Source organism: Canis lupus, chromosome 16 (assembly GCF_011100685.1).
Source record: "Canis lupus familiaris isolate Mischka breed German Shepherd chromosome 16, alternate assembly UU_Cfam_GSD_1.0, whole genome shotgun sequence".
NCBI classification, from domain to species: domain Eukaryota; kingdom Metazoa; phylum Chordata; class Mammalia; order Carnivora; family Canidae; genus Canis; species Canis lupus.
This window is the reverse complement of record NC_049237.1, coordinates 45,180,332-45,194,740: the sequence shown is the minus strand read 5'-3', so window position 1 is coordinate 45,194,740 and position 14,409 is coordinate 45,180,332. Positions and strand designations below refer to the sequence as shown.

The window sequence follows — 14,409 nt, the reverse complement described above, 5'->3', positions numbered from 1 at the left end:
CGGCCAGCACCTAAGAGCCTGATGGGCGTTTGACGCCTGTGTCTGCTCTGATTGACCAGTGTCCCTGAGACACGGGTGTTAACCATTTTGAATTTTTTCTCTGGGAAGTCAAATGTCAATATGCTCTCTTGAGGCAGGGCAGGGGGATAAATAATCCTGCCATTATACTAGATTTCCAAAAGAAAGTTCAAAGCTTAGATGCCTTAGCATTCTTATTTCCTTATGTCATTTCTTCTATTCTCGTCTTTGCATCTTTTATCCCTAATGCCAGCACGATAATTTAATTGGAAGGGAAAAAGTAAGTGACCAATCATAAGAACTTTTGATAAGCATCCCCAAAACTCCTTGGAATAAGCTACTTCTATCCGTTTCAAATTACCACCTATCCTAGGGAGCCTCAAATGGTTTGAATCGCAACAGTGGTACATCTGAATAAAAAGCCCAATTCCACAAATATGAAAGTTCAAAAGCTTCACAAATTAAAGCTCACTACAGGTCTCCCCGTTAGCTACAGAAATGTATTTTACAGATTTCCCTACTAAAAAAATGCTTAGCACATGAACGGAATACAAAGTAGTTTGGAAGGTGCACTTCTTACAATTATTTTTCATAAAACAGAAGTAGAATTATTTCAGGCATGTGGATATTTTTTTTAAATGGAAGTTCCTGCAAGATCCAAACTTCCCAAGTGCTGGAGCTGCTGCTACTAACAAAGCAGAATGAGCTCTAGGGGCAAACTCTGTGAATTTTATTCCCTGCTCTACCTCTTAGAGTATGCACGACCAATCAGTGTCCTCAGTCCCTCCTTTGCGAAGTGGCTAGCAGTGGCGTCCCACCGCTGGGCTTCCCCAAAAATTCAGTTAACAGCCTTCAGAACTGTATCTGGCCCACAGGAAACTGCTTTTATTGCTAGAAGGGAAGAAGCCTCTTTGTTTGTACGGGGGAACAAAGAAATGCATTGGACAGGTCACAGCAAAAGTCCTATTATCAAACCCTGGTCCAAGGAATTAAAATAATCAGTAACGCAACAAAGAGATTGCAAAGCAGATTAACCTGTCATAAGCAGAGCCAGCACTCCCAGACCCCAGAGATAGAAGGGACTGGCAAGAAATCAGCCATAATGAGAAAGCAGGCTTCCCCCACAGCTTTGCTCCTGGGGATGAAAAAGATAATTCTTTTGTTTTTTCTTTTAAGATTTTATTTTTAAGTAGTCTCTACACTCAGCATGGGGCTCAAACCTACAACCCCAAGATCAAGAGTCACATGCTCCAACTGAGCCAGCCAGGCACCCCAAGACAGATAATTCTTAAACCATGCTCACAGCTCTGTGTTTTCTCATACCCTCTTTTTCTTTTTTTCACCCAATTTACTTAAACTAAACCAAAAGCAAAACAACTCACTCGTTTCTTTCATCCTCCCACCCCTACCCCCAGGCCCTGGCAACCATCAATGTGTATCTATGAGCTTGGGTTTTTGCAGGGTTCTTTTTTGTTGTTGTTAGATCCCACATTAAGAGAGATTATATAGTATTGGTCTTTCTCTGATTTATTTCACTTAAGTTTAATGCCCTCGAGGTCTATCCATGTTGTCACAAATGGCAAGATTTCATTCATATATATATATATTATATATATGAATGTTATATACATATGCAACTTCTTTATGTATGTGCATATATATGTATGTGTATATATTTTACATTCTGTATGTATATATGTGTATATATACATATATTGCACTTTGTGTGTGTGTGTGTGTATGTGTATATATGTTTTTCCTTCATTCACCTGTCGATGGACATTAGGCTGTCTCTGTATCTTGGGCATTGTAAGTAATGCTACAATGAACATGGGGATGCAGGTATCTTTTTGGTTTTTTGAATAAATACCTCGAAGTGGAATTGCTGGATCATATGGTAGTCCTATCTTTAATTTTTTGAGGAACCTCCATATTGTTCCACAGTGGCTGCACCAGTTTGCATTCCAACAATTCACACAGTGCATAGAGTTCCCTTTCCTCCACATCCTCACCAACACTGTGACTTCTTCTTGATAATAACAATCTGATGGGTGTGACGTGGAATCTCATGGTTTTGATTTGCATTTTCCTGATGATGAGAGATGTTGAGCATGTTGTCATGCACCCATTGGCCACCTGGATGTCTTCTTTAAAAAAAAAAAAAATTCTATTCATGGGTGCCTGGGTGGCTCAGTTGGTTGACTGAGCAACTTTTGATTTAGACTTGGGTCCTGATCTCAGGGATTGAGTCCCGAGTCCTCTCACTCTGTTTGAGGATTCTCTCTCCCTCTCCCACCACCTCTCCCCTCTTTCGAGTGCACGCTCTCTCTCTCTCTCTCTCTCTTTCAAAAAACAGTCTATTCTGATCTCCTGCCCATTTTTAAATAAAAAAAATTTTTTGCAACTGAGGTGTATAAGTTCTGCGTCTATTTTAAATATTAGCTCCTTATCAAATATGATTTGCAAACATATCCTCCCATCCAGCAGGTTGCCTTTTCATTTTATTGATGGTTTCCTTTCCTGTGCAGAAACTTCTTAGTTTGATTTAGTCCCACTTCTTTATTTTTGCTTTTGTAGCTTTTGGTGTCAGATTCAAAAGCTCATCACGCAGACTGTGTCAAGGAGCTTCCTGCCTATGTTTCTTCAAAGAGCCTCTTGAAGGCAGAACTTCTCTAGCTTAAGCCAATCGCATGTGAAATAAGGTTATTCAGTTCGTGTTATCAGGCAATAATCAAGTTAATTCTTAAACGACTCCCTATTCCAAGTATTATAGTGAAAAGGAGGGCCCTCCCAGGAGAGAGCTAAAGGAAATCACAGCATTGATCAACTATTTTATCAGAACAAAAATACTACTTTTGACAGAGGTACAAGTGCAAGGTTCCTTCTCTCTGCCCCCACCTCCAAAATGTCAGCTTCTAAATAAAGAACTCGGCACCTAATCATCTCTTGAGGATCTGAACATCCCATGTCCTATGGAAAATCATCCCTGGTCTCCCACCAAAGATAAACCAATTTCAACTCATTGCCTGGAGGATAAAGCAAGTTTAACTGGAACACAAAATCCCCTCTAGTAGTATATTATATGTAAATATACTCTTTACTGAAACATTTCTATTTTTAAAATGGAAACCTATTTAGCTTGAAGGAATAACAATCATGTGTGGGAGCCCTGGGAGTCTTTTCAAGCACTCTGAAAACTGAAAACTTTCCTGACAACAAAACTAAAGGAAAGCTCATTTCACAGCCTTATTTATTTTCTCCTATTTTAACAAAGCAAGGGAAGACAAATTACATGTCAAGCCAAGCCATTGATAAATTCATTAATCTGATTTGGAAGGACTTTTTTTCAGATTTTATTTATTTATTCATGAGAGAGAGAGAGAGAGAGGCAGAGACACAGGCAGAGGGAGAAGCAGGCTCCATGCACCGGGAGCCCGATGTGGGACTCGATCCCAGGACCTGAGCCAAAGGCAGATGCTCAACCGCTGAGCCCTCCAGGCGCCCCAATCTGGAAGGCCTTTCTGAGGAACTTTCTGCCACCTGTATCTGAGGTCTCTCAATCCAATAAACCTCAGAAGCTGATCACTGTACAGTGGGGTTTTTCCCCTAAAATGAGAAACTGACTCTGGCAAAGTGTTCGGTCCCTTAAGGGACTTGAGACCCCCCGTTTCATGGTGGGGGGCTGGGGGTGGGGAGGAAGAAGAGAAAGGGGGGAAACCCTCCACGGACAGCAAGTTAAAGGAAAAGCTTCTGTCTCTCTCTGTTGGGAAAAAGCTCTCGAAGTCCTCAGGTTTTTTAAATAAAGAATTCACTTTAGCAAAAGCTGACAGCGGGGGAGCGGGCCGCGTTCTGGCCGGTGGCCGGGGGCGGGGCGGGGGCGGGGGCGGCCGCCGGGTGACCGTGGGGGGCTGCCCGGCCCCGGAGCCCCTACCTGCGTTCCTCAGCTTCTTGTTCCGATACACGGACAGGATGACCAGGAGGCTGCCCAGGACGTCCACCACGATGGTGAAGATGAGGACCACGGCGAGCGTGCAGGCCACCCACGGGGGGCGCGGCCCCGCGGCGCCCTCCCCGCCGCCCGCCGCCCGCTGCGAGGCGTTGAGCAGGGCGCTGCCGCTGCCGTTGCCCTTGGGGGGCCCGCCCGCCGCGCCCCACGGCCCCGCCATCGCGCCCTCGGCCCGCAGCGCCGCGCCCCCTCCTCCGCCCCCGCGCAGGGCTCCGCGGGGCCTGCCCGCGCCCCCGCACCCGCCCGCTGGCGAGCGCTCCTCCCGCGCCGCCCCGGCGGGGACCCCGCACCTGCAGCCCCGGCGGGGACCCCGCACCTGCAGCCCCTGGCGGGGACCCCGCACCTGCAGCCCCGGCGGGGACCCCGCACCTGCAGCCCCTGGCGGGGACCCCGCACCTGCAGCCCCGGCGGGGACCCCGCACCTGTAGCCCCGGCGGGGACCCCGCACCTGCAGCCCCGGCGGGGACCCCGCACCTGTAGCCCTGGAGGGGACCCCGCACCTGTAGCCCCGGCGGGGACCCCGCACCTGCAGCCCCGGCGGAGACCCGGCACCTGCAGCCCCGGCGGGGACCCTGCACCTGTAGCCCTGGCGGGGACCCTGCCCCTGCAACCCCGGCCCGCCCGCGGACACCTGGCGGGGACCGCGCACCTCCAGCCCCGGCGGGGACCCCGCACCTGCAGCCCCGGCCCGCCCGCGGACACCTGGCGGGGACCGCGCACCTGCAGCCCCGGCGGGTACCCCGCACCTGTAGCCCCGGCGGGACCCCTGCACCTGCAGCCCCGGCCCGCCTGCGCGCGGACACCTGGAGAGGACCGCGCACCTGCAGCCCCGGCGGGTACCCCGCACCTGTAGCCCCGGCAGGACCCCTGCACCTGCAGCCCCGGCGGGGACCCCACACCTGTAGCCCCGGCGGGACCGCGCACCTGCAGCCCCCGCCCGCCCGCGGACACCTGCCGCCTCCGGGGCCCCCGGGGCCGTGCCCGCAGCCCGTGCCCACAGCGCCCCCGTGCGGGGGCCGCTCGCACCGCGCGGCCGGGAGCGCGGGCAGCCCCAGGCGGAGGGAGCCAAGGCACTGTGGCCGGGGGTGTGGCACACAGAAGCCGTGCTCCCCAGCTCCCCCCGCGCCCGCCCCCACCCCACGGACTGCAGGGGCCAGCCAGGATTTCCATGATCTTCCCCCCTAGAGCTCCTTTTATCTTGATATTTCTTGGACGCTGCCCTTCACATCCGTGTATGTCAACTACCTTTCAATTAAAAATAGAAAGAAGTTATCCAATTTATAAATTCCAAGTTCCTGGGGCACCCGGGTGGCTCACTAGTTGAGCGTCTGCCTGTGGCCCTAGTCGTGATCCCGGCGTCCTGGGATCCAGTCCCACCTCGGAGCCCGCTTCTCCCTCTGCCTGCGTCTCTCATGAATGACTTAAATAAAATCTTTTTACAAGAATTCCAAGTTCTTGTCCCCAACCCCTGTGCATGCCTCTGGCTGCTGCCCCAGGTAGTCAGAAGGAGAATGAGGACGCTTGAAATGTCAGCTTGAGATGACGGAAGATTGCACCTGGAAGGCCGATCCAAAGCAACTATATCAACTTTTCATCTCGATTTCAAATGTCAGTGGATCGACTAGTTCTATAGGAGCCGCAGTCTTGCTTCAACAACCCACAGAGGCAGATATTCTCTGGCAGATTTCTTTCCGGAGTAGGACAGATCCTAGACACCTCTAGGCACCCCACGCGCTCTCTCTCCCTGTGGACCCCCAAGTTTATGTTTGGCGCATACTCACCCTGTAACCTTTAAAAACATCTTCACTTGGCCATTGAAGGTGTCCAGGAATTCTGCGACCTCAATATGCAACTACTGGCCACCAGGTCTTGGAAATGATTCCAAAAAAATTTGAAGTGTGACAAGACAACAGCAGCCTGGAACTTTTCAATAAAGCAGCCAGAGATTAGTACTTATTACGGAAATAAATAAATCCACGCCTATCCCAGGGTACCCCAGCTTCCATTTTCTCTTTGAGATCAATTCCCTTGTGCTCATTACTGTACTTGGTCATGAAGTGTCTTACATACTGGGCTCTATGCTCATAGTCCTTCCCCTCCAAATGGCAGCATGGGCTGTGCATGCCTAGGGGAGATGCAGAAGTGAAATGCGGAGTTCACAAAAGAGGAGAGCGTTGAGGAAGGAATTTAGAAATTAATAGACACATTAAATGAGTTGAATAAGAGGATTTTTTTAAATTACTAAATATTATTTCTTAGAAAAGTTTTAGGCTTACAGCAAAACTGAAAGTACAGAGATTTCCCATATATCCCCATCCCCACACATGCACAGTCGTGCCCACTAACTACATCCCACACTGCGGTGGTACATTTAGGATGATCTGTGAACCCACCCTGATTCACCACTGCTGTCCCAAGTCATAGTTTACAGTAGGGCTCGTTCTTGGTGTTCTACATTCTGCGTGTCTGGTCAATTGTCTAATGATGACCTGTCTCCACCATTATACTATGTTCACTGCCTAAGAATCCTCTGTGCTCTGCCTGTTTTCCCCTCTCTCTCCTATCCCTCAGAACCACTGACCTTTTAAGCGTCTCCATAGTTTTTGGCTTTTCCTGAACATCCTATGGTTGGTATCACACTGTATGTGGCCTTGTCAGATTGGCTTCTTTCACTTAGTAGCCTATCTTTGAGTTTCCTTAATGCCTTTTCGTGGCTTAATAGCTCATTCTTTTTAATGCTGAGTAATATTCCATTGTCTGGATGGACCCCAGTGTACTTACCCATTCAGCTGAAGAAGGGCATCTTTGTGGCTTCCAAGTTTTGGCAATGATGAAGAAAGCTGCGATAAACATCCTTGCGCAGGTTTTTGTATGGATATAAGTTTTTAGCTCCTTTGAGTAAATACCAAGGAGCACTATTGCTGGAGCATATGGTAGGAGTGTGTTTAGAACCTGTCTCCCAAAGTGGCTGTACTATTTTGCATTCCCCCCAGTGATGAATCCACATCCCCATCAGCATTTGGTATCATCAGTGTTCCAGATTTGAACCATCCTAACAGGTGTGTAGTGGTATCTCGTTGTTTTAATTTGCAGTTTTCCTAATGATATATGATGTTGAAAATCTTTCCATGTGCTGACTTCTTATCTGTGTGTCTTCTTCGGTGAAGTGTCTATTCAGGTTTTTGGCCCATTTTTAAAATCACATTATTTGTTTTCTCGCTGTTTAGTTTTAAGGGTTCTTTATGTATTTTAGACAACAGCCCTTTATCAGATGTGTCTTTTGTAAATATTTTCTTCCGGTTTGTGGCTTATCTCCTCATTCTCTTCATGTAGTTGTTCACAGAGCAGAGGTTTTTAATTTTAATAAAGTGTAGCTTATCAATTATTGCCTTCATGGATTAAGTCTTTGGTATTGTATCCAAAATTCATCTCCACACCCAAGGTCATTTAAGTGTCGTCCCATGTTATCTTCTAGAAGTTGTAAAGTTTTACATTTTACATTCAGGTCTATGATCCATTTGAGTTAATTTTGCAAAAGGCACAAAGTCAGTGTATTTGCACGTAGATGTCCAAGTTGTTTCAGCACCATTTGTTGAAAAGTCTATCTTTGTTTCACTGTATCACCTTTTGGTCCTTTTCAGATATCAGTTGACTGTATTGGTGGGTCTGTTTCTGGATCTCTGTTCTAATCCATCAGTGTATTTGTCTATTCTTTCACAAATACCACACTCTCTTGATTACTGTAGCTCTGCGGTAAGTCTTGAAGTCAGGTAGTGCCATTCCTCTGACTTTGTTCGTCTCCATTAATACTCAGCTGGTTATTCTATCTTTTGCCTCTCCACATAAATGTTAGAATCCGTGTGTCTACGGACACAAAAGAATTTGCTGGGATTTTAATTCACATTGCATTGAATCTATGGATACAGGTGGGAAACTGACATCCTGACAATATTGAATTTTCTGATGTATGAACACAGGTTATGTCTGCATTTTTTAAGTTCTCCTTGGCTATCTTTCATCAGAATTTTGTAATTTTTCTCATCTAGATATGTATTTTTTAGATGTATACCTAAGTATTTCATTTTCAGGGGCACTAATGTGGAAATGGTAATATATTTTTTATTTCAAATTTTGCTTCTTCATTACTGGTATATAGAAAAGCAATCAACCTTCGTATGTTCGCCTGGTACTGTGCAAGCTTGTTATAACTGCTTATTAGTTCCAGGCATGTTTTCGTGTGTCTTCTTTGGGGTTTTCTACATAGACAATCATGTCATCTGTGAAAAAGACAGTTTTATGTCTTCCTGCCCAATCCGTATACCTCTTATTTCCTTTTCTTGTCTTACTGAATTAGCTATCGTTTCCAGTATGATGTTGAAAAGTAGGGGTAAGAGGTCACATCTTTGCTTTGTTCCTGATCATAGTGGAAAAACTTCTGGCTTCTTACTATTAAAGAATGATGTTAGCTGTAGCTTTTTTGTAAATGTCCTTTGTCAGGTAGAGAAAGTTCCCTCTATTCACAGTTTACTAAGAGGTTTTTTTTTTTATCATTAATGAGTATTGGATTTTGTCAAATTCTTTTTCTGCATCGATTTCTATGATCATGTGATTTTTCCTTTTTAGCTTATTGTTGTGGCAGATTACATTAACTGACTTTCAAACATTGAACCAGGCTGATCTACATGGGATTTATCCCACATATATGCTATAAATTTCTCTCTAAGTACTCCTTTCAATATATTCCACAAGTTTTGATATTTTCATTTAAAATTATTTTTTAATTGCTCTAAAGTTTTCTTCTTTGACCAATGTGTTATTTAAAAATGTACTGTTTAACCTCCAAGAATTTGGGGATTTTCTGTCTATCTTTCTGGTATTAATGTCTGGTTTAATTTCAGTGTGGTCTGAGAGCAGATAATGTATGGTTCCTAGTCTTTTAAATTTGTTAAGATGTGTTTTATAACCCAGAATGTGATCTAACTTGGTCAATATTCCCCTTGAACTTGAGAAAAATGTGGAATGAGCTCTTGTTGGATTTTGTAGTCTGCGGATGTCAACTATGGCTAGTTGATTGATTGGGTTCTTGAGTTCAAGAATGTCCTTACTGATTCTTTGCATTCTGGATCTGTCCATTTCTGATAGAAAAATGTTGAAGTCTCCAACCATTATAGTAGATTCATCTATTTCTCCAGTTTTATCAGTTTGTGCCTAATGTATTTTGAGGCTCTGTTGTTAGGTTGCATACATGTGAAGGATTGTTATTTCTTCTTTATCATTATATAATGCCCCTCATCCCTCAAAACTCTGAAGTCAGCTCTGCTTAAAATTACTATAGCTGTTCCTGTTTCCTTTTGATTAGTGTTAGCGTAATATATCTTTCTTTAGCCCCTTAATTTTGATCTACATATGTCCTTCTATTTAATGTGGGCTTTTTTTGGTAGACAACATATTGTTGGGTCTTGTTTTTTGATCCTTTCTGACAACCTCTGTCTTTTAAGTGGTATACTTAGACTATATATGTTCAAGGTGATTATCGATACCATTGGATTAATATCTACTATACTCATAGTTTTTCTATTTTTTGCATTTGTACTTTGTCATTTACTCTGTCTTTTGCTTTAGCTGAACATTTGATATGATTTCATTATCTCCTTTCTTAGCATATCAATTACTCTATTTTTTTAGAAAATTAGTGGTTATCCTAGAGTTTGCAATGTACATTTATAACTAATCCAAGTCCACTTTTAGATAAGACAATACCTCTTCGTGGGTAGCATAGGTACCTTATAATCACAAAATATTTCTAATTTCTCTCTCCCATCCTTTGTATCATTACTGTCATTCATTTCACTTAGCTAGAAGCATTTATAAGTATATATGAGTACATAAGCATACATAATCAAATACATTGTTGCTCTTAAAATTTTGAGCAAACCCTAATCAGTTCAATCAATTAAGAATAAGAAAAAGAAGTTGTTATTTTACCTTTCTTCATTCTTGGATACTTTTCCTTTCTTTATGCAGATCCCAGTTTCTGACCTATATTTTCCTTCTCTCTAAAGAAGGTCTTCTAACTTTTCTTGTAAGGCAGGCCTACTGGCAATAAGTTCCCTCAATCTTTGAGAAAGTCTTTGTTTGCCTTTGCTTGGAGAATAATATCTTGGTACAGAATTCTAGGTTGGTTTTTTCTCTCAACATTTTTAGTATTTCCCTTTACTCTCTGTTTGCAGGTATAATTGTTATATTTGTTCTGCCAGAGGCAAGGCATTTTCCCCTTTTTTTGATCTTTAATTTTCTGCAGTTTGAATATACCTAGATATTGAGGGGCAGGAGAGTTATTGTTTTTGCTTGTTTGTTGCTGGGGGTGGCGAGTCGGGTTGGTGGGGGGAGGGGCTTGCATTTATCCTACTTCCTGTTCTCCAAGTTTCCTGGATCGGTAGTCTGGTGTTAGACATTAATTTTAGGGAAATTCTCAGTCATTATCATTTCAAATATTGTTTCCGTTTCTTTCTTTTCCTTCTGATAGTCTCATTACATATATCTTATGCTTTTTGTAGGTATCTTACAATTGTTGGACATTCTGGGTTTTTTCAGGATTTTTTTCTCTTTCCTTTTCCATTTTAGAATTTTCTCTTGTATCCGCAAATGCAGAGATTCTTTCCCCAGCCATGTCCAGTCTACTAATGAGTCTACCAAGACATTCTCCATTTCTCTTTACAGTGGTTTTGATCTCTATCATTTCTCTTCTTAGAATTTCCACCTCTCTTCCTACTTTATCCATGTGTTCTTACATGCTGCCTACTTTTCCATTAAAGCCTTTAGCATATTAATCCTGTTTTTTAAAAAAAAGTCTGATCTGATAATTCCAACATTCCTACTATCACTCTGTTTCTGGTGCTGCTTCTCTTCAAACTAGATTTGTCTTTTAGTTTGCCTTGTAATGTTTTGTTCAAAGGTAGACATGACCTATTTTATCCAATAGAGAAAAGGAACTGTGGTAAATAGGCACTTAGTGATGTAGTGGTGAGGCATGCAAGGAGGACAAGTGTCCTGTAAGCCTCTGATGAGGGCTGTTAGTGAGCCTGTACCCTTGAACCATGAACTTCTCTTGTCACTCCCCCCTACCCCCACCTTTTGTGGGACAGGATGGCTGGAAGGGATTGAATATTTATATTTCCTTTCCCCCACGTGGAAGTTGAGAGCTGCTAGGAGTTGGGTATTTCTCTCCCCCACCCCAGGTATGTAGGTTAGGCTTCGATAAAACCCTAGCAGTGTAGATTCTGGTTAACCAGTTTCTCCCGAGGGTTGGCCTTGTTAAAAAGATCAGAATACTTTGGCATATTTCAAAATGTGTTTTCTCCTCACCCTGCTGGGAGCAGTAGAGCATTTTTTTGTGATCTTTTCTGTGAAGGCCTGAAAGGGTAAACTCACAGAGGTGTGGAGGCCCTCTGCAACTGAGCCCTTCTGGAGTTTTTAACTCTCAGACGTGTCTACACAGAACCTCAGGCAAATTAATTACAGTTCAGATTTTCCTGTCTCACCTTGTGGGTTCCTACTCTGCTGAGCTGTGATTCTCTGTATCCACCTGTCCCTCTCTCCAGTTGTGGGGGCAGTGGTTTGCCTTGTGCCCTCACTTCTCTTATGGCTCTAGGAAGCATTGCTGATTTTTCATCTTGTTTAGGATTTGTACCTGCAGTTAGAATGGAGTGGCGACTTCTAAGGTTCTTATATGCCAGAAAGAAGTATTTACAAAAATAGTTGATTATGACCAAATGGAGTTAATTCCAGAAAAGAGGATTTGTAGAGCATTAAAATAATTAATATACGTTACCATATCAATAGATCAAAGGACATAAATCACATGATCTTCTTAATTCATGCTAAAATGATAGTTAAAAATTCTGTATCCGTTCCCAATTTTTAAAACTTTCTATAACTTAAATAAGAAAAGAGTGAATACCATAAAGAATATTTCAAACTAATGTCTATCTTAGACTTAAAAGAAATACAAAAGTTACCTTCCTCAAGGTTGGGTAGAAGAAGGAATGTCTGCTTATATCACACCTATTTAGCATTGTGCTGGATGCTTCTGATAATAAAGTGAGATTTTTAAAAAGTGTGAAAAATCAATATTTGCAGGTGGTAGGAGTATATATGTACTTTCTTAAACTCCAAGAAAAAAATGAAAGCACATAATGAGAAGATCTGCTATATATATATAATCACAACCAGTATAAAATTACTGGGAACTGGTTTCATCAGCATTGTGCAGGGCAATGTGTAAATATTTTTTGAAAAACTCGAAACCTTGCTGAGGATCATGAAAGAAAACACAAAGGGAGAGACACAGCATGTTCCTGGATTGCAAGCTTAAAAATTAATTTCCCAAATACTTTCTACCAGCCCAACAAAAACACCAATAGAGATTTTAAAAATCATGAAACTTCTTGAAAGAAAGTGTAGCAAAAAGGATTTGAATAAATGAGGGGGAGAGGGCTTGAGAGGCCAACATTAAAATGTCCATTAAAAGTTCCAATAACCAAAAAAAAATAAAAATAATAAAAATAAATAAAAGTTTCAATAACCAAAAGCATGTGAAAGTCATCAACAATTGAAGATAATATAAGGTATAGGTTTGATAAGGCTCATGTTTCACATCAGTGGGGGAGAGTTGGAATAGTAAAAAAAAAAAAAAGATTCATTTAAAGAAAATATAGATTAAAAAAATAAAAGACAATATAGTTAAGTACTTATGTAACCTTGGGGTGGAGAGAACTCTGATCTGGGAAAGAAGGTATTCCAGAAAATTCTCATAACCATAGAAAGAACAGTAGTAGCTACCATCTGCTGCACACTTAGCCTGTCCCAGCTCTAGGGGAAGTATTCTCCATGCATTAGCCTATACAATCTGCTAGCGGTCCTAAAAGTTTGGGCATTGCTAGGAGTATCTTCTGGGATGAGAACCCCGTGGTTCTGAAAGGTCGTGTGGTACACCGAAGGCCCACAGCTAAGATCATCCACCCTTGTTACTGAGCGGTACTGTTTCTCAGTCAGGATAGACTTAACCACACAAAGGTTAAAAGTTCTTCTGTTTTGAACAATGCCATAAATAAGTAAAAGCCAGATAGACCAGGGAAATGATTTGGAGCCTATCATACAAAGTATCAATGACCTTAATTATATATAGGATTTTTTTTCAAATAAATAAAAATATTTCAAGGACATAATTAGAGAATTAAAAACTCTAAAATATATAAAATATATTTTAAAATATATTAATACATAAAATATATGTGCAACCTCTCCTTGAGAAAGCAATAATCAAATGTATGGGAAGTTATCATTCCAGCTATCGCTTTTGAAAACATTCAGAAGAATGGTAGTTCCAAGTGTGATCAAAAAAATATTAAAATGTGAGAAAAAGCATTCCTGTGTACTATGTATAAATCTTAACTGCGTACCTTTGACCCAGTAATTCCACTAATAGAAAATAATTGGACACATGTTCAAATGTGTGTGGACATATGTTTCTTCCAGTATTGTTTGTTGTTTCTTCCAGTGTTGTTCCAGTATTGTTACATTTGAAACCTCAACCTCTTATAATTGGGGTTTTGATATATTAATGTAATAGGTGAATACAGGGGCATAGTTGGCTCTCTCTCTCTTTCTCTCTCTCTCTCTCCCCCACAATAGAGGGTACATATAGGGAACCCCACAGTCTCTCTGGGTGGGGATGAGGAAAGGGAAGCTGGGAAACCATGAATAGGCAAAGAATAGGAAATCTCCAAAAGGAAAGAGCTAGGGGGATCCCCAAACTCTGACTGCCCCTGTCAGAAAGTGAGTTATGTCCAAAACCACACACATAAGGAGTGTACTCAAAGTAGCCCTAAAGACAAGGTCTAACTCAGACTAGAGCGGCCACCCTAAAACAATGCCCATTGCTCCTTGGAGTCAAGCCAGATTTTCCAAGGCTTCCCTAATTTGGCCTTTCCAGCCTTGACCTTCCTAACTATCCTTTCCCTCAGCCAGGGCACCTGGTCTACCCTCTGAACTGTGACCTTTTCTCTCATTCCTCAAACATTGTATTACTCACTTCCTCCCTGTTTCCCTCATGTTCCTTCTACATGGAACGCTCCTTCCACACCCTCCTAGGGAACCACTCTGCTCTCCCCCTGAGGTCTGGCCCCGCATCTTGGTTATGCTTTCCTCCTTTGTGTTCCTGAGGTTCACTGTAGCCCTTTATGCTAATACCACAAGCCACACTATACCTGTTTTCTTGCTGGAATCCCACCACAAGACTGGGAAGCTGAGGCGATGGCTTGTGCTCAGTTGCATCCCCAGGACTGAGCACAGTATCTGAGTTTCAGTATACACCAACAATTATT

At 42.8% G+C, this 14,409-nt stretch overlaps 1 protein-coding gene across 1 annotated transcript in view; it reads right to left on the bottom strand.

Moving 5' to 3' along the window:
* Window positions 1–6,877, bottom strand: part of MTNR1A (melatonin receptor 1A) — a 31,307-nt gene extending 24,430 nt beyond the window's left edge. Inside the window, exons 1-2 of the mRNA XM_038559197.1 lie at window positions 6,806–6,877; window positions 3,950–5,168 (exon numbers count right to left, since the gene is read on the bottom strand). Of these exons, the coding sequence (XP_038415125.1) occupies window positions 3,950–5,168; window positions 6,806–6,877 (1,291 nt within the window). The remainder of the gene's footprint in view (window positions 1–3,949; window positions 5,169–6,805) is intronic.
* Between the last annotated feature and the right edge of the window lie 7,532 nt (window positions 6,878–14,409).